The following is a 22,756-nucleotide window of genomic DNA, read 5'->3' as shown; positions in this document are numbered from 1 at the left end:
TGATGGCCATTCTGACTGGTGTGAGGTGGTATCTCATGGTAATTTTGATTTGCATTTGTCTAATAATCAGTGATGCAGAGCTTTTTTTCATGTGCTTGTTGGCCATCCGTTTATGTTTTTTAGAAAAATTTATGTTCAGGATTTTTACCCATTTTTCAATTGGGTTGTTGGTTTTTTTCCTGTTGAGTTGTATAAGTTTAAAATTTATATGGAACCACAAAAACCCAGAATTGCCAAAGCAATTCTGAGGAACAAAAACCAAGCAGGAGGCATTACTCTCCCAGACAGCAGGAAATATTACAAAACCACAGTCATCAAAAGAGTGTGGTAATTGTACCCAAACAGACAGACAAATGGAACAGAATAGAGAACCCAGAAATAAATCCAGACAGCTATGGTCAATAAATCTTTGAGAAATGAGGCAGGAACATAAAATGGGAAAAATACAGTCTTTTCAGCAAGTATTTCTGGGAAACATGGACAGCTGCATGCAAATCAATGAAACAAGAACACAACCTCACACCATGCAAAAAATAAACTCAAAATGGCTTAAAGATTTAAATATAAGAAAAGACACCATCAAACTCCTTGAAGAGAATATGGGAAAATATTCTCTGATGTCAACCTTACATATTTTTTCTCAGGTCAGTCTCCCAAAGCAACAGAAATAAACATAAAACAATGGGACCTAATCAAACTGACAAGCTTTTTGCACAGCAAAGGAAACCAAAATAAAAGCAAAAAGACAACTTACAGAATGGGAGATAATAGTTTCAAATTATGCAACTGAAAAGAGCTTAATCTCTGAAATATGCAAACAATTTACATAGCTCAACAGAAAAGAGCCAACAATCCAATTGAAAAATGGGCAAAAGAGCCAAATAGACATTTATCCAAGGAAGATATACAGATGGTCAATAAGCACATGAAAAAAATGCTCAATGTCACTGATTATTAGTGAAATGCAAATCAAAAGAACCATGAGATACCACCTTATTTTTTTGGGTGGGGGGAATTTGCTTATTTTGCATCTCACTCCCTCCTCTCATCATGACTTTCCTTATTTTTTATATTTGTATTTCCACAGAGCTTCAACAAAAGCCAAACATTTCAATAAAATACTAATATGTGAGGCCCTGATAGAACCTGGTGAACACCTGCACATAGATCCTGGCCTCAGCCCTTGACATCCTCCACTGTGAGACTTTGGGCATGGTTGTTGATCCTTCTCAGTCTCGGTTTTCTCATCTGGCTTAGCAGAGTGTCTAGCATCTAGGAGTTTCTCCATGTGTCAATTTATCTGGAATTGCATTTTTGCAGATGTATAATTCATTTTTAGGTCAAAATTATGCTTAAAAACATAAACTAGATAGAATAGAACATAAAATGCATGATCTAAGGGTATTATCCTAAAGCAGCACTAAAAGATCCACCTTTAAAAGCGCTTCCTGAATCATAGTGAAGATAGAAATGCTGACTCTCATCAGTCAATGATAAAAATCACCAAGCCACAGAAGATTTATTAACTTGCATTCCTCCAGGAGCCAACTCTGAACTAAGAATTAAGGACAGGAGTATATTTGGGGATTGAAGAAAGCAGCAAGAGGAGAGTGGGAAAGGAAGATGGGGAGAGTAAGGATACAGACAAATGACAAATAGCAAAGAATTGTCATCCAGGTAACTGAAGCTAATTCCACTGAGGAAACACTAGACTCCAGCACAGCTCAGATTTGTCCATTTTGATTTTGGAGAGTTGCTACTGGCCAATATTCTGGTAACTTTCTTCTCTGGCTTGTATCTAAAATGCTGTTGGACTTCAACAGGTCTGAGTTGAGTCTCTCCAGTCCTTCTGCTCTGATACACATGACATTGTGGCAGTAACCCAGGGTCATCACAGCTGGAAAGAAGCTGCCCAGGTAAAGCTTTGCTCTACCTACTATCTTTTAAACTCAGAATTCAAAATGGGCAAACTAAACCCTCAAACATGATCTTAAGCTACAAATATTACCTTGTTCTGTGTATCTCATTCCTAAGAATCACTAATGCCACAACAATTGATAATATTCTTCCAAAGGTTAATTTTAAAGAGCCTGAAGCTTTAAAAGTTGAATCAAATTTTCTGGGTAGTTTGTGCATCAGCATTTTATTCCCTAGTGCAAGTTTGTTTCTTTTTGTTATTTTTCATCTATTTTTAAACATTCTTTTATTCTTCCTGTCTTTCCTTCCTTTAAAATATTTTATTCAATGTATTTTATCTATTTATTTATTTATTTACTTTATTTGATGTAACCAAACCTAAGATAGTCCAAAGAACTAAAATGATTATCCTTGTCTCTTGTCACTTTTCATTTCATAATGATGACCAGAGAGAAGAAACACTAAATAATTTCCTTTGGGTCGCCTGTGGGTATGGCCCCAAAAGATCCTTTTGAGTGGGATACTTTTTTACCTAATTCTCAGAAGCCATTCGTTCCTTTAGATCTCATTGGAGGTAGAAATTATTTTTAAAACTCTTGAGATTTTCTTATGCTAAAGGGTGAAAAGGCTGGGAAACAGAGCCCAGAAAAGAAGGAAAAGTGATGATGCCTGAGGTTCTTCCTCCATGGGTTCATTCTCTAAGGTCCTCAGCACAAACCACTCTCCCATGGGACACATTTTCTAGAGGAACCAAGGGGGAAATGGAGAAATTAATCCAGGTCTGATGGATGTCTTGAACTGGAAATTACAGGTTCACCTCCCTGCCCCTGTGGACTTTCTCCTTGTCTAGTTATAACTCTCAGATCATAAGTCTGGGGCTGGTAGACATGAGTGAGAGTCTGAGATTGTTGCTTTTCTTTTTGATGATCAGGAGATGTTGAGGACCTTGGAAGTTAAAATTCAGGTCCCTTAAATAGACTCTCAGGGCATATTTACCCACCACACACTGGAACATAAATGCAAGCAAGGTCAGTATTGGGGATGGAATGGACGTTGTTTCTCAGCAACATATGGGCTTATATGTAGGTCTAGAAGAGGAAATATAAGAAAGCTGAATTTGACATGGAAGAGAAGAGAAAATACAAAAGACAGAAAATGACAGAGGGTGGGGGCAAATTAAAAGACATGGAGTGACAAAGAATGAAAATGTAGTGGCAGAGAGAATGAGAACTAAGAGAGGAGGAAGGAGAAAATGAAAGAAGGAATGACAAAACAAAGGTATAAACTGAAATAGAGAAAAAAGAAAAAAAGAGAGATAAAATAGAGGCACAGGGAAGAAATTATTTCAGAAGGAATTTCACATGCTTTAGATCCTGACATATCCCAGTTACTGAATATAGGAGAGATGGTGTTTTCTTTTTATTTTTTTTTATTAGTCAAATGAATTTATCACATCTATAGTTGTATAATGATCATAACAATCCAGTCACCTGTGTGATCAATGTCAAATGCTTCTACTAAGATAATATCCTCATTTCCTGCCATGTTAAGTAGGAGTAGCTCTTTGAAGCCACTTTTTGTTGTACACTAGGGAGAAGTAGGGGGAGGACACAAAGATTTTGATGTATACTGGTGCCCAGATAACCAGAGTACTTTAATATACCTGAAATCTTCCCATTACTGGTATATCAATTTCTTATTTCTGCTCTAACAGATTGCCACAAATGTAGTGGCTTAAAACTGCACAGATTTGTTACCACATAGTACTGAATGTCAGGAGTTTTATTGTTGGTTTTCTTCCTAAGGCTCTGAAGGAGAATTGTCTCTGTTCCTTTTCCAGCTTCTCAAGGCCACCTGAGACCCCATGCATTCATTGTTTTTGTCCCTTTTCTCCATCTTCTATGCAAGGAGCATAACATCTTAAAATCTCTCTGACTCTTCTGATTCCTTCTTCTACATTTAAGGACTCCTTTGATTATGTTAGGTCCACCCGGATAATCTAAGTTAATCACATATTAAAGTCAGCCTTAATAAAGCAGCCTTAATTCCACCTGCACCTTAATTATCCCTTGCCATCTACCATACCAGATCCACAGGTTCTGGGATTTAAGATGTGGCCATCTTCCCATAAATAACCAGCAAGTGTTGTGTTAAATGGCAGGACCACCTGATAGGGACATGAAAACTTGGGATACAGTTAAAATCTCACTTATTTTAGCATCTTTTGATGATCATCTTTATTTTTGTAATGTTGTATTATTATGTTCCATAGGAAGGAAATGAAATGAATTAAACATACACTTTGTATAGATAGTTTGAGCTGTTTTTTATCATTTAAAATCTGTGCTGACAGTAGAAAATAAGTCATAAATAAATTCTCATAAAATATTTTCTGGGAGTCAGATTGGCCTTTGCCTTCCCAACATGACATGGGACCTCAGGGAACCTACAGCCATCAAAGCAGAGGTAGTCTAGATGACATCAAATGGAAATGTACTATCCCAGGGAACTTGGAATAGAGACATCAGCAAGAGTCAATGTGGTGGGGGTTAGGAGGAAAAGATTGGAAATGTAGCAGAGACACAGATTTCTCAGGGTCTTTAAGCCATATTAAGGCTGTTTTACTTCATTTTAGATCAGTGGGAATCCATTGAGAGAATTAAACAGGGGAAGTTTTTTTAAGATTTTAAAAGAGAATTTTTTTTTTGTCTTTTTCTTTTTTGCCTTTTCTAGGGCCATTTCCCACAGCATGTGGAGGTTCCAGGTTAGGGGTCTAATCAGGGCTGTAGCCACCAGCCTTCTCCAGAGCCACAGCAATGTGAGATCCAAGCCATGTCTACGACCTATACCACAGCTCACAGCAATGCCGGATTCTTAACCCAATGAACAAGGCCAAGAATCGAACCTGCAACCTAAAAGAGGATTATTTTTTAAAATCCCTCTTTGGTTGCAGTAGGGAGAATGGGCTAACACAGTTTAGAGTTTCTTAAGGACCGTCTCTGAAGTGGAAACAACAAAATGGATGTATATCAATTAGTATTCTTTAACAAATACAATACCATACTTTGCATTCTTTTCTTTGAAAAGTCTGCCTCCCATCTGAAATGTAATAGTGGCTGTTGAAATCAAACCTTCTACAGGTTTCTGGGCAGTGGTTGATGATTTGGAACAGGAACTGAAAAACGTTCTTGGGGCAACAACCAGGTTGAGACAGCATTTCTGTGCACTAGTCCTCAGCAACACAGATGCACAAATTCTATCTTATTTTTGAACCAAGAAAAGGTGGCTGTTTTAACCTTCCCTCATTGATAATTTTCCTAATTCCCTTATTTGGAAACTGTATAAGGAATATATGAGAAACAGGTTAAGTTTCCCACTTTGTAAAATTAAATACTTTTTTTATCTGAATGCTAAAATCGATTAATTCAGAGACCTTAATATTTTCAAGAATTTTGCATTCCCAGCAGAGAAAGTCAGCATGAGGAGGGAGAACCAGAGCAGTGTATCTGAGTTCCTTCTCCTGGGGCTCCCCATCCAGCCAGAGCAGCAGGGCATCTTCTTTGCCCTCTTCCTGGGAATGTACCTGACCACAGTGCTGGGGAATCTGCTCATCATCCTGCTCATCAGGCTGGACTCTCACCTCCAAACTCCCATGTACTTCTTCCTCAGCCACTTGGCCCTCACGGATGTCTCCTTTTCCTCTGTCACCCTCCCTAAGATGCTGACAAACATGCAGACCCAAAACATATCTATCTCCTATCCAGGGTGCATCTCACAGGTGTATTTTTATTTACTTTTTGGTTGTGTTGACAATCTCCTCCTCATGGTAATGGCATATGACAGGTATGTGGCCATCTGTCACCCTCTCCACTACACCACCATCATGAGAGAGGGACTCTGTGCTCTGCTGGTGGCTGGCTCCTGGATTGTCTCCTGTGCCAGTGCCCTTCTTCACACCCTCTTGCTGGCCCAGGTGTCATTCTGTGCTGACAACATCATTCCCCACTTTTTCTGTAGCCTCCCCAACCTACTCAAGCTGTCCTGTTCAGACACCTCTCTCAATGAGCTGGTCATATTCACTGTAGGGGCTGCAGTTGTTGTTTTCCCATTGAGTGGCATCCTGGTCTCTTATGGCCACATTGGTGTCTCCATCCTGAGGGTTCCCTCTACTAAAGGGATCTGCAAAGCCTTGTCCACCTGTGGCTCCCACCTCTCTGTGGTGTCTCTGTTCTATGGGACAATTATGGCCCTGTACCTTTCCTCCTCATCAGGCCAGTCCCATGACAAAGACATCATTGCTTCCTTGATGTACACTGTGGTCACCCCCATGCTGAACCCTTTCATCTACAGCCTCAGAAACAGAGACATGGCATTGGCTCTGAGGATTCTTTTCAGAAACAATAACTTTTTTTTACAACTGAGAATCATCTAACCATGTTCTTATTTTACTCACTGACCTTGTCAGAAATACCTTAAAAAGTTGCGTGTTGATCACCCATGTGTCTAGCAGTTTCCTCACTTTCCTTTAAGTGGTCATTGTTATTAGCTAAATTTCTTTCCCTTTAGTCATATCTCTTGTCCATTTATTCTTCCATAGCCCTAAGTATGACATTATCCACAACACACATTCTACTTGTGGTCTTCGAAACCCCAAACTCCTTTGTGTGTGTGTGGTTTTGTGTATGTGTGTGTGTTTAAAGTTTGTTTTTTCAATATGTTATATTATTATTTTTGGATTTAAAACTTTTTTGAAGTTCATATATATTTTAAATTTTATTATGGTCATCTATTCTTGGGCATTGATTTTTTGATTTTTTAAATGTTATTTATTTATTTGTAGTTGACTTACAATGCTGTGTTAATTTCAAGTGTATAGCAAAGTGATTCAATTATATACATATTTTCCCCAGAATCTTTTACCTTGTATGTTATTGCAAATTATTGGGTCTAGTTACCTGTGCTATATGACTGGTCCTTGTTAATTATCTGTATTATGTATAACAGTGTGTATATGTTAATTCCAAACTCATAATTTATCCCTCTCCCTTTCTCCTTTAGTAGCCATAAGTTGTTCCCTATGTCTGCTGGTTTGTTTCTGTTTTGTACCTAATTTAATTGGTATCTTTTTTTTATATCACACATATGAGTGATATCATATGATATTTGTCTTTGTCTGGCTTACTTTATGTGATAAACTCTAGGTTCATCCATGTTGCTGCACATGGCATTATTTTATTCTGTTTTATTTCTGAGTAATATTCCATTGCATAATTGTACATCTTCTTTATTCAATTATCCATTGATGGACACTTAAGTTGGTTCCATGTCTTGGTTTCTTGCCTTCCATAGCAACAAACACTAATTTCTAGGGTTTAGTTTTAGTAAAGTCCAGAATAATTATCTTCACAATGAAGAATCTACTTAATAAAGTATTTTGGATGGTTTGCAGAAACCTGAAGAAAATTTAATTTTACTGTGGCTGTGACAATAGGCAAGCACAACATAGTCAATACAATTACCATAGTTCCCCATTCTAGGAAGACTGATTTTCCCCTGTAAATTGGATTTTTTTGTGTTGAGAATAGTCTACAGCTAGTGGATTAAATTTAGTCTGTAAAAAATGAGTGTCATGTCCCTGAGAGATGTCACATCTAATATGAAAAACTGAATGCATGGATTTACCATTTATGCACTCAAAAATATTTCTGGCATGACTATTCTACATTCTTGGAATACAAGTTAAAAAAATGTATCCTGTTTTAGAGTATATATTCCATCACTCCTGATGCAGCTCGTCATGCTCCTTTTTTTTCCATACCAAGTTTTAACCTTCTAACAACCAAAAGCTTTACTTATTTTTAAAATTGTCATCATTTTTTACTTGGGATGAAAGATCTATGGAAGATGGTATTCTATTACTGAAATAAATAAAATCTAGATTTTTTACAGGTAAAATCTATTATGAATAAAGGAGGCATAAAAAGGGGGGAGAAAGTATTCTGGGGTCAGATTCATAATTTAAAAACATATGGTCCAGTTAGAGCTCATTGGAAAGGTAACATCCAAACAAAGACATTGGTAAGGACAGATAAGTGAGTCACGGTGATACCTGGGCAAAAGCAAGGAGATTGGCACCTAGAAATACTCTGAGGTGATATGGTGCCTGGCTATTCCAGGGATATAAAGGGGACCTCTATAGCTGGACAGGGTTGAGTAGGGAATGGATGGTACATGATAAGTTTTAGAAATATCAGAGGACAAGATCTGTAAGGCTCTTAAGGTCATAGAAGGTGTATTAGTCAAGGTTTTCCAGAGAAATAGAACCAATAGGATGTGTATCTGTGCAGGGGTGTGTATAAGAGAGAGAGATTTAAATGCTGGTATTTCATTCCTTTTAATGGCTGAGTAATATTCCATTGTGTATATGTACCACATATCCTCGATCCACTCCTATGTCGATGGACGTTTAGGTTGTTGGCTATTGAAAAGAGTGCTGAAATGAACATTGGAGTACATGAGTCTTTTTGAGTCATGGATTTCTCTGGATAGATGTCCAGGAGTAGGATTACTGGATAAAATGGTATTTCGATGTTTAGTTTTCTGAGGCATCTCCATACTGTTTTCCATAGTGGTTGCACCAATTTACAATCCCATCAGCAGTGTACTAGGGTTCCTTTTTCTACACACCCCCTCCAGCACTTCTTGTTCGTGGACTCTTTGATGATGGCCATTTTGGCTGCTGTAAGGTGGTACCTCAGCGTGATTTTGATTTGCATTTCTCTAATGATGAGTGATGTTGAACATATTTTCATGTGTTTTTGGCCATCCATATCTCTTCAAAGAATTGTCTGTTTAGATCTTCTACCCATTTAGGTTTATATTAAAGAATTGCTTAATGTAATTGTGGAGACTAGCAAGTGTAGTCTGTATGGTAGGTTGGCAGGTTGGTAACCCAGGGAAAAGGTGTAGTTTGAGCCTGAAGGCAGGCTGGTGATGGATGTGTTTCTTCTTTATGGGAGATCATTCTATTTTTTTTACCTTTTATTAGTTTTTCTCTGTACAGCATCATGACCCAGTTATACATACATGTATATATTCTTTTTTTCTCACATTACATGTTCCATCATAAATGACTAGACAGAGTTCACAGTGCTACACAGCAATAACCCATTGCTAAACCATCCCAAAGGAAACAGTCTGAATCTATTGACCCCAAGCTCCCAGTATCTCCCACTCCCTGCCCTTGCCCCTTGGCAAACACAAATCTATTCTCCAAGTCCATGATTTTCTTTTCTGTGGAAAGTTTACTTTCTGCTGTATATTAGTTTCCAGATATAAGTGATACAGTATTTTTCTTTCATTTTCTGACTTACTTCACTCAGGATGAGAATCTCTATTTCCATCCACGTTGCTGTAAATGGCATTATTTTGTTGTTTTTTATGGCTGAGTAGTATTCCATTGTTTTTTATGGCTGAGTAGTATTCATTTATCAGTGGACATTTGGGTTGATTCCATGTCTTGACTATTGTGAATAATGCTTCAATGAACATGCAGGTGCATGTGTCTTTTTAAAGAATAGGCTTAGGATATTTGCCCATGAGTGGGATTGCTCAGTCATATCATAGTTCTATGCATAGTATGCTAAGGTACTTCCATAATGTTCTCTATAGTGGTTGTAGAAGCTTTCATTCCCACCAACAGTGCAGGAGGGTTCCCTTTTCACCACACCCCAACCAGCATTCATTATTTGAGGAGTTATTAATGATGGCCATTCTGACTGGTGTGAGGTGGTATCTCATGGTAGTTTTGATTTGCATTTCTCTAATAATCAGTGATGTTGAGCATTGTTTCAAGTGCTTGTTGGCCATCTGTATATCTACCTTGGAGAAATGTTTATTCATGTCTTTTGCCCATTTTTCAATTGGGTTGTTGGTTTTTTTGCTGTTGAGTTGTATAAGTTGTTTGCATATTTTATAGAATAGGCCCTTGTCAGTTGCATCACTTGAAACTATTTTCTCCCATTCTGAAAGTTGTCTTTTTGTTTTCATTTTGGTTTCCTTTGCTGTGCAAAAGTTTGTCAGTTTGACTAGGTCCCATTGGTTTATTTTTGCTTTTATTTCTGTTGTTTTTGGAGACCGACCTGAGAAAACATTTGTAAGGCTGATGTCAGAGAATGTTTTGCCTATGTTCTCTTCTAGGAGTATGATGGTGTCTTGTCTTATGTTTAAGTCTTTCAGCCATTTTGAGTTTATTTTCATGCATGGTGTGAGGGTGTGTTCTAGTTTCATTGATTTGCATGCAGCCATCCAGGTTTCCCAGTAATACTTGCTGAAAAGACTGTCATTTTCCCATTTTGTGTTCTTGCCTCCTTTGTCAAAGATTAATTGACGATAGGTGTCTGGGTTTATTTCTGGGTTCTCTATTTTGTTCCCTTGGTCTATCTGTCTGTTTTGATACCAGTCCCACCCTGTCTTGATGACTGTGGCTTTGTAGTATTGCGTGAAGTCTGGGAGAGTTATGCCTCCTTCTTGGTTTTTGTTTCTCAGTATTGCTATGGCAATTCTGGGTCTTTTGTTATTTCATATAAATTTTTGTATTGTTTGTTCTAGTTCTGTGAGTAACATAATGGATAATTTGATAGGGATTGCATTGACTCTGTAGATTGCTTTGTGTAGTATGGCCATTTTTACAATATTAATTTTCCCAACCCAGGAGCATGGAATATCTTTCCATTTCTTTACATCTTCTTTAATTTCCTTGATTATTGTTTTTTAGTTAGCATATAAGCCTTTCACCTCCTTGGTCAGGTGTACACATATAGTTGTTCAAAATATTCTCTCATGGTTTTTTGTATTTCGGTAGTATCTGTTGTGACTTCTCTTTTCTTATTTCTTATTTTTTTTCTCACCTCTTCTTGGTGAGTCTAGACAGAGGATTTTCAATTTTGTTTACCTTTTCCAAGAACAAGCCTGTGTTTGTTTTGATTTTTTATGTTCTTTCTTGAATGTATTTTTTATTAATTTCCTCTTTGATCTTTATAATTTCTTTCATTCTGCTGACTTTAGTCATTTTTTGTTCTTGTTTTTCTAATTCATTTAGGTGTTGGGTTAAATTGTTGATTTGAGATTTTTCTTCTTTTTGATGAAGGCCTCCATTGCTATGAATTTCCCTCTGAGCACTGCTTTTGTGGCATCCCATAGATTTTGAGTGTTTGTGCCTTGGAGATCATTCTTTTACTTAAGGCCTTCAACTAATTAGATTAGGCCCACCAACATTATTGAGAAAATTTGTTTTATTCACAGTCTGCTGATTGCAATGTTAATCTCATCCATAAAAATATTTTCATGGAAACATATAGAATTGTGTTTGACCAAATATCTGGGGACTATAGCTTAGCCAATTGGACACATAAAATTAACCATTGTATTTGGAGGTTTGGTTTTCTGTCTGATTTAGGAACCCAGTGGAAGGGATTCAATAGAGGAATAACATGGCCATGCTTGATTTTGTAATTGTTTCTCTCAAAACACTCAGATTTGTTGAGGTGTAAGTGACATACAATCAAGTTCATATAACTAAAATATGCCATTTGACTAGTTTTATCATATGTATATACCCATGAAACCATTACCACACCCATCAAGATCATGAATTTCCATGATGTCTAACCTCCTGCCCTCTCTTCACTCCTCCCATCTGTCCTCAGGGAAACCACTAATATTATTCTGTCTCATGAATTCATTTGCATTTCCTAGAAGCTTATTTCAGTCAAACCTTAGAGTTTGTATACTTTTCTTGCTGCCTTCTTTTATTCATCATAAGCATTTTGAAGTTCATTCATGTTTTTGTGTGTTTCAATAGATCATTCTTCTTATTGCTGTGTAACATTCATTGTATGGATATACCACTGCTATTGGGTATATTCATTCCATTTTTTTTAATTTTTAAAATTATTAAAAAATTTTAAATTATGTATTCACTTGAATTTTTATATTTTTCCTATTTTTTATTTTTATACTTTCAGTTTTATTTTTTATTAAAGTGTAGTTCATATATAATCTTAGTTTCAAGTGTACAGCAAAGTGATTCAGTTATACACACATACACACACATATATATTCACAGATGCTTTTTCTTTTTCTATTTTTTTCATTTCTTTTGTCTTTTTTCTAGGGCCATACCCATAACATATGGAGGTTCCCAGGCTAGGGGTCTAATAGGAGCTGTAGCTGCTGGCCTATGCCAGAGCCACATTAATGCAAATATCCAAGCCACATCTGTGACCTACATCACAGCTTTGGCAATGCCAGATTGTTAACACACTGGGTGAGGCCAGGGATTGAACATGCAACTTCATGGTTCCTAGTCAGATTCATTAACCACTGAGCCATGACAGGAACTCCTCAGATGCTTTTTCTTGATTGGATTTTAGAAAATATTGAGTATAGTTCCCTGTGCTATACAGAAAGTCCACTGCTGAACATCTAGGCTGGTTCCAGTTTCTGGCTATTAAATAAGGCTCTTATTAACACCCTTGTATAAATCTGTGTCTTGTGTAAGTCTACATTCTTTTCCTTTGCACAAATACCTAGTCACATGCTAGGTATATGGTATGAGACTTTTAGTTCCACCATATCTTCACTAATGCTTGAGAGCATCAGTCCTTTCAATTTTTGCCAGTCTAATAGGTGTGTAGTGGGGTAAACCAGTTGTAGACCTGGAGCCACTTGATTGGAGGGGTGTCTGGGTTTCTTGTATAAGAATCCTGTAACAATGAATATTTTTTGAAAAAAAAATCTTTTGGCTATACCCATGGCATGCAGAAATTCCCAGGCCAGGGATCCAACCTCACCACAGCAATGAAAATAATAGATCCTTAACCACTAGGCCACCAGAGGACTCCCCGAATTTCTGAAGTCTCCCTCGCTCCATGCATGATTTTACCATTACCCCAGTACTTTTTACCATTTACCTACCACTCATTTTGCCTTAATAACTTTTTTTTTCTGCAGCAGCTGCCACTTGGATGTGTGTTCTAAGACAGGGATTTCTGTTTATATTGTTCTCTATTATGTCTCTAGAGCATATATCAGTATTATTTTAGTGGTAACTTAATGATTATTTAAGTGAATGAATGAAATAAAGGATGAATTCTTTCAACAGTTACCAGTCACAATTGCCTGTTGTGAGCCATAGATAATCTCTAGTGATACAAAGATATTGATAATAAACATTGGCATTTAGTAAACTTTCATTAGGAGATCATTGAACCATCCTTCAGATTCATTTGAAGAGAATAATTATCATTTCCACTTTGAAGTAACTGAGTTTCAGTTGTCTTGGATAAATTGCTCAGGAATGCTGTCTTGGTAGTGGAAGAACCAGAGTCTTTTTTCCAGAGTTATAATTCAATCCTCTTTCTCCTGAGCAAGGCACAGACCCTACTATACAAAATCTTCCGTGGAAGTGGGGAGATGTGCACATTTTTTTTATGGCCACAGCTGACATAAATATGGAACTTTCTGGGCTAGGCGTCAAATTGGAGTTACAGCATCAGGCATATGCCACAGCCACAGAAACACTGGATCCAGGCCACATCAGCAAACTATGCTGAAACTTACAGCCACTTGGGATCCTTAACCCACTGTGATAGGTCAGGGATTGAACCAGCATCATCATGGACACTGTGTCAGGTTATTAACTTGCTGAGCCACAATGGGAACTCTGAGATCTGTGCATTTTAAGGGGCTCTGTGTTCATTGAAAGCCTGTGTCAGTGGGGACAATACAGAATACTGCAAATGCTGACACACTGCCTGTGCCATACACTGCTTTTGGGAGAAGCCATGCTCGTGTCACAGAGGTCATGGGAAATGGGGGAAACTCCTTCTTCTCATTGAAGACTTTACCAGAAGCCCAAGGTAGCACTCATATCAGGGACACTTTCTCCTGTAAAACCAGGGGCAGCACAGCCCCTGTGGATCCTAATCATCCTGCTTCCCAAGTGGCTAGGATGAAGTTGTGCAGTTGCCCCAATGGACTGCTTCTCTAGTCAAGGACTGGGGTTGGATTCCCTCCAGGGTCTCTTTAGGATGGAGAAAAGGATATCTCCTTGTTCATCATTTTGAAGCTCAAGAAATGACATGAGACTCTGTACAAGTCCTCAGGCCACTGAGGTTTGCTCTCTTTCTTTGGATCATGGGTCTTCTGGAGAGAAAGTGAGGATTCAGGTAACAGAATGTAGGAGAAGGTATTTGAACTCAGAGCAGAGCACAGGCATAACTCAGAAAGAGCCCAGAAAACTCCCTAGTCAGGCATGTTTGTATGTATATGTGTGTATGACCATTAGAGAAGTTATGCGTAATTGTATGTGTGTGTTGTGTTGTACAAGTCTATGTGTGTATGTGTAACTGACAAACACACTGAATGCCACATACTAGGATATACAGAGGTCAGAGAAGTCTGGACATTTCCTCGGGGTGTGCTTATTTCCTACTTGTGTGCTGTTTGTAAGACCTTGTGCACTGCTTGTGACTTGAATATGAAGGACTTCCTGTGACAACAATGGCTCTGGTCTAGGATGCTTGACGGTTCTGTGTATGTAGCTGTGTGGTGCATGTGTGTTTTGTGAGTTTTGCATAGATTTGTGTTACGCTGACTCACACTCTGATTCAATTTATTTAGTGAGAGTATAAGCCAGAGGAATCTATAAGTCTCCATTTGGCAAGTGTAAGACTTGATAGTGTGTAAGTACTTTTGGATAAAAATCCCACACCTTAACTTCCTTCACACAGAAAAATAAATATTTGTGTGTGTGTGAGTGACAGACTCACATATTTTACTCACCACCTGCCTGAGATCAGAGTCTCCATGGGCATCTCCAGAGGAAACCAACTTTGCTGAGGTTTTGGCATCCTTATCCTGTGATTTGACTACTCCAGCAGAGCCAATGGAAGCTCAATGTTTTTGACACCCTGATTCATTTTTAGCAAAACTGCTTAGAAATGAAATGCTCAGTTCTGAAATCACATACTGAGACACTCAGATCTTTATATTTTCCCCAGTCAATAACTTTGTGGCCTTGGGTTTGACTGTGGTGATTCTCAGCATCCAGTGCTGTTCCATGGGATCATGCTAATTGCTGACAGATCTTATCTATAAAGTGCTTAAGAAGCTAGGTATATTGTAAGGACTTAGCAAATTGTAGTAAATTGGGTCTTGGAGACTGAAACCATACCTTTCCATGTGTTATTGTGCAGGGGATGTGTTTTGTATGCAGACAGGAAAATCAAGCCCATCCATTGGCTCTCTCTCTCTCTCAATGCCCCACTTCTAGGTCACACACTGTCTCCTCTTCACTATTGAGCAATTTCCCAGCCACCTCTTTGCACACGGTGCTTATGGAATCAAAGTACCACATCTGTATTGTTACCTTCTGTTCACATTGCAGCTCCTGGGTGTCATTAGGAGCTCTAGTTCTCCTGCAGGATATCTGTGAGATCCTGGGCTAAGTCTGACCCAGCAGCTTTCAGTGAGAAGCCTGTGCTTGGCAGGAGGGTAAAGTGCCTGGTTCCTCCTTGTGCCCCATGAACTGAATGAGTTAATAACCCCAAGCAACTCCCTGGTCTGGAGCAAGAATCTACTGACAGATTCTTACACAATGTCAATTTCCTATTCCAAGGATATTTTAAGGCTTAACTTTAACTTTTCACATTTAACATTTGAACTTAGCCTCTCTACCCCCCCATAAAATGAAATGGGTGGATTCTCTCTCTAGTGACAAGATGATCAGAAAATCAATGTTTGAGATCAGGTTCCACTATGCAATATATATATAAGATTTTTTAAGCAATTTCCCTACTCTTGTTACTAAAATGAAGAACAAATATCACGTTCTCTACTTTCTGGACACAAATAAATATTGATGGCATAAATGAAATTGAAGCCATATGAAAACCATTGGCAAATTAAAGTGCCAGAGAAATATGAGTTTGTACATTTATCTGAGCAGGAGCAGTCCTTTAAATCCTGAAATAGTTCTTCTAAAGGTCCTACATATTTGTCTAACTAAAGAGAGGAAGGAACAATAGAGTCATAGCAGCAATGATTTCATTATTAATGACATTGGATATAATTTTTTTTGTCTTTTTAGGGTTGCACCTGTGGCATATGGAAGTTCCCAGGCTAGAGGTCTAATTGGAGCTGTTGCTGCTAGCCCACACCACAGCCACAGCAACACCAGATCTGTGGTGTCTGCTACCTACACCACAGCTCATGGTAATTCCAGATCCTTAACTCACTGAGCAAGCCCAAGGATTGGAACCACAACATCATGGTTCCTAGTCAGATTTGTTTCTGCTGCACCATGACAGGAATGCCAATGTTGGAGAGAATTGTGATTACAGCAGTTACTAACTCTATGACCATGTTAGTTTTCTACTGTTTATGATTATATTGAAAATGAAGGTTTTTTCTCCTTCTTTTTTTATGGCCACATCTTTGGCCTATGGAATTTCCCAGACTTGGGATCTAATCTGAGCTGCATCTGTGTCCCATGTCACAGACTGCAGTAACACCAGATCCTTAAGTAAATGCACAAGGGCAGGGATCAAATACACATTCTCAGACAATTTTGAGGTCTCCACCCACTGAGCCACAATGGGAACTGCTCCTTCCTATAGGACTATTGGAAAATTTAGTGAGGCAATAATGCAAAAATATATTGGTGTGACATAGTGTTCATTAACTGTCAGTTATTATCAGTGTGAATATTAATATTGGGAAATAGTGCTGGTCAATCAAGTAACTGAATTCTCAGAGATACCCCAATCCTTCATTATCTCTCAGCTCTCTGACCCCATCTCAGATTTCAGGTGTCTTCCTACTGATAAATATTCATATCTGAGCTAACTTGGAGGATCAAATGTAGACAGAGATGGATAGAGGTACATGCATTGAAGTAAGATTTATTACTTTTCTTTTATGTATGATTTTTATTTTTTCCATTATAGTTGATTTACAGTGTTGTAAATAAGTTTTATTCTTGGCAAGAGGATAAACCTGCATTAAGACAAATTATACCAGGGAACTTATCCCAGTGATAGCATGTGAATTCAAAAATTCACTTTAGGTGTGTGAGAGCTTAGGTATGTTAACAACATAAGTTTTAGGTTAGCTTATTTGTCCTTTATAAACCACCTCATAATATTGGTTTATAAAATTCCTGAACTTGATATTGGTTTTTTGGAGTATACAAGTCCTCTCATAAAAATAATTTTGGGGGTATACAGGTCCTCTCTTAAAATATAATTATTTTTGTTTGATGCAAAACAGTGTTCTTAGATATTTATGCCTAATGAACTAGAATCCTCTTTATTAACTCTATGAATGTGTGATATTTTCATCTTCACATTATAGAGGCAAAACTGAGGCCAAGAGAAATTTAACATCCCAAGTCCTACAGGGAGAAGGTGGTGGGACCAAAATCACAGCATAGGGAATCTGGCTTCAGGTTCACACCTTTAGTCAGTCTTTGGACAGGTGTGCCCTTGAGGGTCAGTGTCCTGGTGGAAGGGATCCTGTATGTTGTATTTATTCTTGTATGTCCAGTTAGTAGCTTAGTGGCAGAAACATGGCTGATTAAAAAGAAAAAAGAAGGAGTTTCCACTGTGGCTCAGTGGTAATGAACTGAACTAGTATCCAGGAGGATACAGGTTTCATCGCTGGCCCTGCTTTGTGGGGGTGACACTACTAATATCTGGCATTCCTGTGAGCTCTGGTGGAGTTGGCAGATTCAGCTCAGATCTAGTGTTGTTACAGCTGTGGTATAGCCTGGCAGGTGCAGCTCTGATTCAACCCTAGCCTGGGAACTTCCACATGCCATAGGTGCAGCCCCCACCAAATAAAATAAAATAAATGAAAAGAAAAAAGAAGAAGGATGTTGCTGGTTTTCACTGAAAAGAATCATACTGAGTGTTGAGGGTGTGTCACTTGCTTTTGCAACACTACGTGATAGAAAAAATGCAGGCAGTTATTCTGTTTATCCACTAGGATGTGAGAGACCTAGTATGGTGGCCACAATCATGACTTCAATGTATCTGACATTTCCCACTCCTGTCCTTCCCCAGCAAATAGGAGAGGAGCATGAGGAGGGAGAACCAGAGCTGCCTGTCCGGGTTCTTCCCCCTGGGGTTCCCCATCCAGCCAGAGTAGCAGGATGTGTTCTTTGCCCTGTTCCTGGTATGTACCTGAACACAGTGCTGGGGAACTGCTCATCAGGCTGGACCCTTGCCTCCACACCCCCATGTACTTCTTCCTCAGCCACCTGGCCTTCACTGACATCATGTTTTCATCAGACACAGCTCCAAAGATGCTCCTGGACGTGCAGACACAGAGTCACTCCATCTCCTACACTGGATGCATTTCTCAGGTGTATTTTTTCTTAATGCTTGTGTGTCTTGACAGCTTTCTTCTCACCTCAATGGCCTATGACAGGTATGTGGCCATCTGTCACCCCCTCCACTATATCATGATTATGACTCAGAATCTGTGCCTCCTGCTAGTAATCCTGTCCTGGAACTTATCCTCTGCTGGTGCCCTTTTGCACACCCTCCTCCTAGCTCTTCTCTCTTTCTGTGGAGACAACATGCTCCCCCATTTATTCTGTGATCTCTCTACTTTACTTAAGCTGTGCAGCCCAGATACCAGAGTCAATGAGCTATTCATCCTCACTGTGGGAGTGATGGTCATTATCCTGCCATTCATGTACATATTGGCATCTTATGTGCACATCAGGACCAGCATCCTTAGGGTCCCCTCCACTAACGGCAACTGAAAAGCCCTGTCTACCTGTGGCTCTCACCTCTCAGTGGCCTCTCTGTACTATGGAACAATTATCAGACTCTACTTTTTTCCCTCATCCAGTAACTCCAATGACAAGGATGTTATTGTGGCTATATTGTAAGTGCTGTTCATGCCCATGTTTAGTTCTTTCATCTACAGTCTGAGAAATCAGGATATGAAAGGAGCCCTGGTAAATATACTCATCAGAAGAACCTCATACTCATAATGATGAGCCTTTTTTTGCTATTAATTGCATATAAGACAGTTCCATGTAAAGTGAGCATTCTTTCCTGTTTCTTAGTGAATTTTGATGCAGTATTCTTTCTTCATTCTGTTTCAGTTGCACACTGTTTTTTTCTCTTTAATTTTTTGCTCATTATAGAGAAAGAAATTTCTTACAAGCCACTTGCAAAACTACCTTTTCCTGCCCTCTTTTCTATGGCATCCCTTGTCCTAGAAGTATTTAAAATTTTCATGTCACAACTTTCACTTTTTTTGGCTGGGCGTAGATAATTTCCAGCTTTTATGTAGGAAATACTTTTCCCTTCTCAAGGTAACAAAAATATCTTTTTGAATTGCCCATGATTTTATTCTATGTTTAATTTAGTAATGACTTTGAAATTTAGCTTTGGGTTAAGTAGTAATATAGTTTTAATTTTATTTATAATTTCTTTTTTAGTGTTACTATGCTTTTATTTTCAAAGCAACTTCCTGTTAGATTTTTTTCATCCCTTACTTTTAAGCTGTATTTGAAACATGTTTTGGAGTTCCAGTTGTGGCTAAGAAGTTAAAGATCCTGACTAAAATCCATTAGGTCATCTGTTTGATCCCTGGCCTCATTCAGTGGGTTAAGGATCTAGTATTACCATGAGCTGTGGTGTAAGTAACAGACCACAGATTGGATCTTAGGTTGTTGTGGCTCTGGCATATGCTGGTGGCTACAGCTCCAATTGGACCCCTAGCCTGGGAACCTCCATATGCTGAGTGAGGCCCTAAAAAGACCAAGAATAAATAAACGAAAAGAAAAGGACACATCTGTGTGCACCAAGTGGCTATGAATGAATATATATGGTGTGAAGGCGAGGATCCAGCCTGATGAGCAGGATGATGAGTAGGTTCCCCAGAAATGTTGTCAGGTACATGCCCAGGAACAGGCCAAAGAGCATACCCTGATGCTATGGCTGATTGGGGAGCCCCAAGGGAGGAATTATTACATACTGATCTGGTACCCCCTCCTCATGCTAGTAGGTGAGCTGATTGCAAGTTCATCTCCAGTGTCCTGCATTTGTACCCTCCTCTTCTCATGATTTCTGAATTTGGTGGTATAATTGTGCATGGATGATTTTGCATCTTTACAGTATATATACCTTTCCTGGTGAGCCTTGTAATTTATGGCATTTTTGTTTCCTGTTGCTGTCTTTTCTTTTCTGCCTAGAGAAGATCCTTTAGTATTTTTTGTAAGGCTGGTTTAGTGTTGCTGAATTCTCTCAGCTTTTGCTTATCTGTGAAAGTTTTGATTTCTCCTTCAAATCTGAATGAGAACCTTGCTGGGTAGAGTAATCTTGGTTGGAGTTTTTTCCTTTCATCTTGTTAAGTATATCATGCCAGTCCCTTCTGGCCTGCAGAGTGTCTGCTGAAAAATCTGCTGATAACCTTACTGGGGTTCCCTTGAATGTTGTTTGTTCCTTTTCCCTAGCTGCTTTCAAGATTTTCTCTTTGTCCTTAATTTTGGTCTGTTTCATTAATATGTGTCTCGGTGTATTCCTCCTTGGGTTTATTTTATATGGTCCTCATTGTGCTTCCTGGATTTGAGTGGATGGTTCCTTTCCCATGTTAGGGAAGTTTTTGGCTATTGTCTTCTGGAATATTTTTTCTGTCCCTTTCTCTCTCTCTTCTCCTTCTGGCATCCCTATGATATGGATGTTGGTGGGTTTAATGTTGTCCCAGAATTCTCTGAGACTCACTTCATTTGTTTTCAATCTTTTTTCTCTTTTCTGTTCTGCATCCGTAATTTCCACTAATCTGTCCTCCACCTCACTTATTTGTTCTTCTGCCTCCTGTATTCTGCTGTTAGCTGCTTTTAGTCAATTTTTTATTTCAGTTATTGTATTTTGCTTCTCTTCTTCTTTAAGTTTTATATCATATCTTTTTCTCAGTGTTTCCTGTAAGTCACCCATGTTTTCCTCCAGTTTATTTCCAATGTCTTGCATCATCTTCAGCATCAACAATCTAAAGTCTTTTTCCTGGAGGCTGAGAATCTCCTCATCACTTAGCTTATTTTCTGGGTTTTTTTCCTTTCTCCTTCATCTGAGTTATAGTTCTCCATCTTTTCATTTTTATAGGTTTTTGTTGTGGTGACCTTTTTACAGAGAATAAAGTTGTAGCCTCTCTTACTTCTGGTGTTTGGCTCCCTGTGGCTGAAGTTGGTATGGGGGCTTGCTGTAGGTGTCCTGATGGGAGGGGCTGATGCCTGCCCACTGGTAGGTGGAGCTGATTCTAATCCCTCTGATGGGTGGGTCTTAGTCTCTGGATGGGATTAGAGGCAGCTGTGTGCCTGAGGGGATGTTAGGCAGCTTGTTTACTGAGGGGTAGTGTTGTGATCCCACCTGGATTGTTGTTTTCCCTGGGGCATCTCAGCACTTACTAATGCGTGGTGCCAGATTTTCCAAAAATGGCCACCTTCAGAGAAAGGTGTGGCTGCTGAATATTCCTTAGAGCTTTGCTTTTGCTTTCAATGTCCTTCCCTCACAACAAGCCATGTTCACCCCTGTTTTCCCAGGATCTCCTCCAAGATACGCAGTCAGGTTTGACCCAGATTCCCATGGAGACTTTGTTTTACCCTGTGACCCAGTGCATGAGAAAGTCTGTGTGTGCCTTTTAAGAATGGAGTATCCATTTCCCCCAGTCCCATGGAGCTCCTGCACACAATCCCCACTGGGCTTCAATGCCAGATGCTCCAGGGGCTCTTTCTCCCAGTGTCAGATCCCCACACATGAGAGTTTTATATAGGGCTCAGAACTCTCCCTCCTGTAGGTGAGTCTCTGTGAACCAGTTAGTTTCCAGTCTGTGGGCCTTCCCACCCAGGAGGTATGGAGTTATTTATATTGTGAAATAATTCCTCCTACCTCTTGATGTGACCTCCTCTTTTTTTTAATGGAGTAGGATATCTTTTTTCAGGTTTCTGGTCCATTTGGGTGAAGAGTGATCAGCTTTTATTTGTGAATTTAGTTGTTTTAGGAGAGAAGTTGAGCTCTAGTCCTATTCTTCCATCTTAATCCCATCTTTCCAGAGGTAGTTTGTTATTCAGAGTTGCTCCCATGAGCCCACACTGTCTGGGCCCGGTAAAGGGAAAGTTGTAAGTTTATGCAGTGGGAATGCAGTCAGGACTCCTTGTGGCCAAAGTTTTTGGCCGTGGCCTCAGGGCTACCTTAGTCATAGTCCCAGAAGAGCTTTGAGCCTGCAGTGCTGGCGCCAAGGCTTTGGTCTTCACAGGGTTTGTGGTCTGTGGCAACCTAGGTAGTTAGTGTTTATCTCTAATTTTCATATAGCTATGGCAGGCAGTCTCATAGTCTCTGAGGTAAGAAGGGAAATTAGGTTTGGACCCAAGCATTTTCATTCTGAATTTTTTCTATGGAAGCTAAACAAATTATCTGACATCAAAATGTTTTTGCCCTTCATAATTTTGTGTGTAATGATCTACTAAAGCCTGTATCCTCTGCTTCTCTACAAATTCCAGGATTATTTGTAATTTGTTCATTGGTTGTAGACCCCAGAGTCTGTCAAAGATGACTAATGCACACACAACATAAATTTGTTGATTAAATAAAAGATGCCTCATCCAATTCAATTCTTTATTAAGCCTCTTTAGGAAACTTACATCAGGTCTTTTTCAAGACCCAAGTTTAATCCTAATAATCACAGGGCCCCATGTTATTTGCTCCATGGCATCACATTCAAACAAATGCAACCTAAAAGCCAAATGCAATTTTTAAAATGA

General features: G+C 39.0%; 1 protein-coding gene and 1 pseudogene across 1 annotated transcript; both read left to right on the top strand.

Annotated features, from left to right (window-relative positions):
• Positions 1-5,395: 5,395 nt before the first annotated feature.
• On the top strand, positions 5,396-6,349 carry LOC125120943 (olfactory receptor 1J4-like). Its single transcript, XM_047769291.1, has one exon. The coding sequence runs from the start codon at positions 5,396-5,398 to the stop codon at positions 6,347-6,349; it is 954 nt and encodes a 317-aa protein (XP_047625247.1).
• Positions 6,350-18,060: 11,711 nt separating this feature from the next.
• On the top strand, positions 18,061-18,985 carry LOC125120942 (olfactory receptor 50-like; annotated as a pseudogene).
• The last annotated feature ends 3,771 nt before the right edge of the window (positions 18,986-22,756 follow it).

The sequence above is a fragment of the Phacochoerus africanus genome, chromosome 2, assembly GCF_016906955.1.
Source record: "Phacochoerus africanus isolate WHEZ1 chromosome 2, ROS_Pafr_v1, whole genome shotgun sequence".
NCBI classification, from domain to species: domain Eukaryota; kingdom Metazoa; phylum Chordata; class Mammalia; order Artiodactyla; family Suidae; genus Phacochoerus; species Phacochoerus africanus.
Note: the sequence above shows the minus strand (reverse complement) of the source record. Positions and strands in the feature narration are given on the sequence as shown.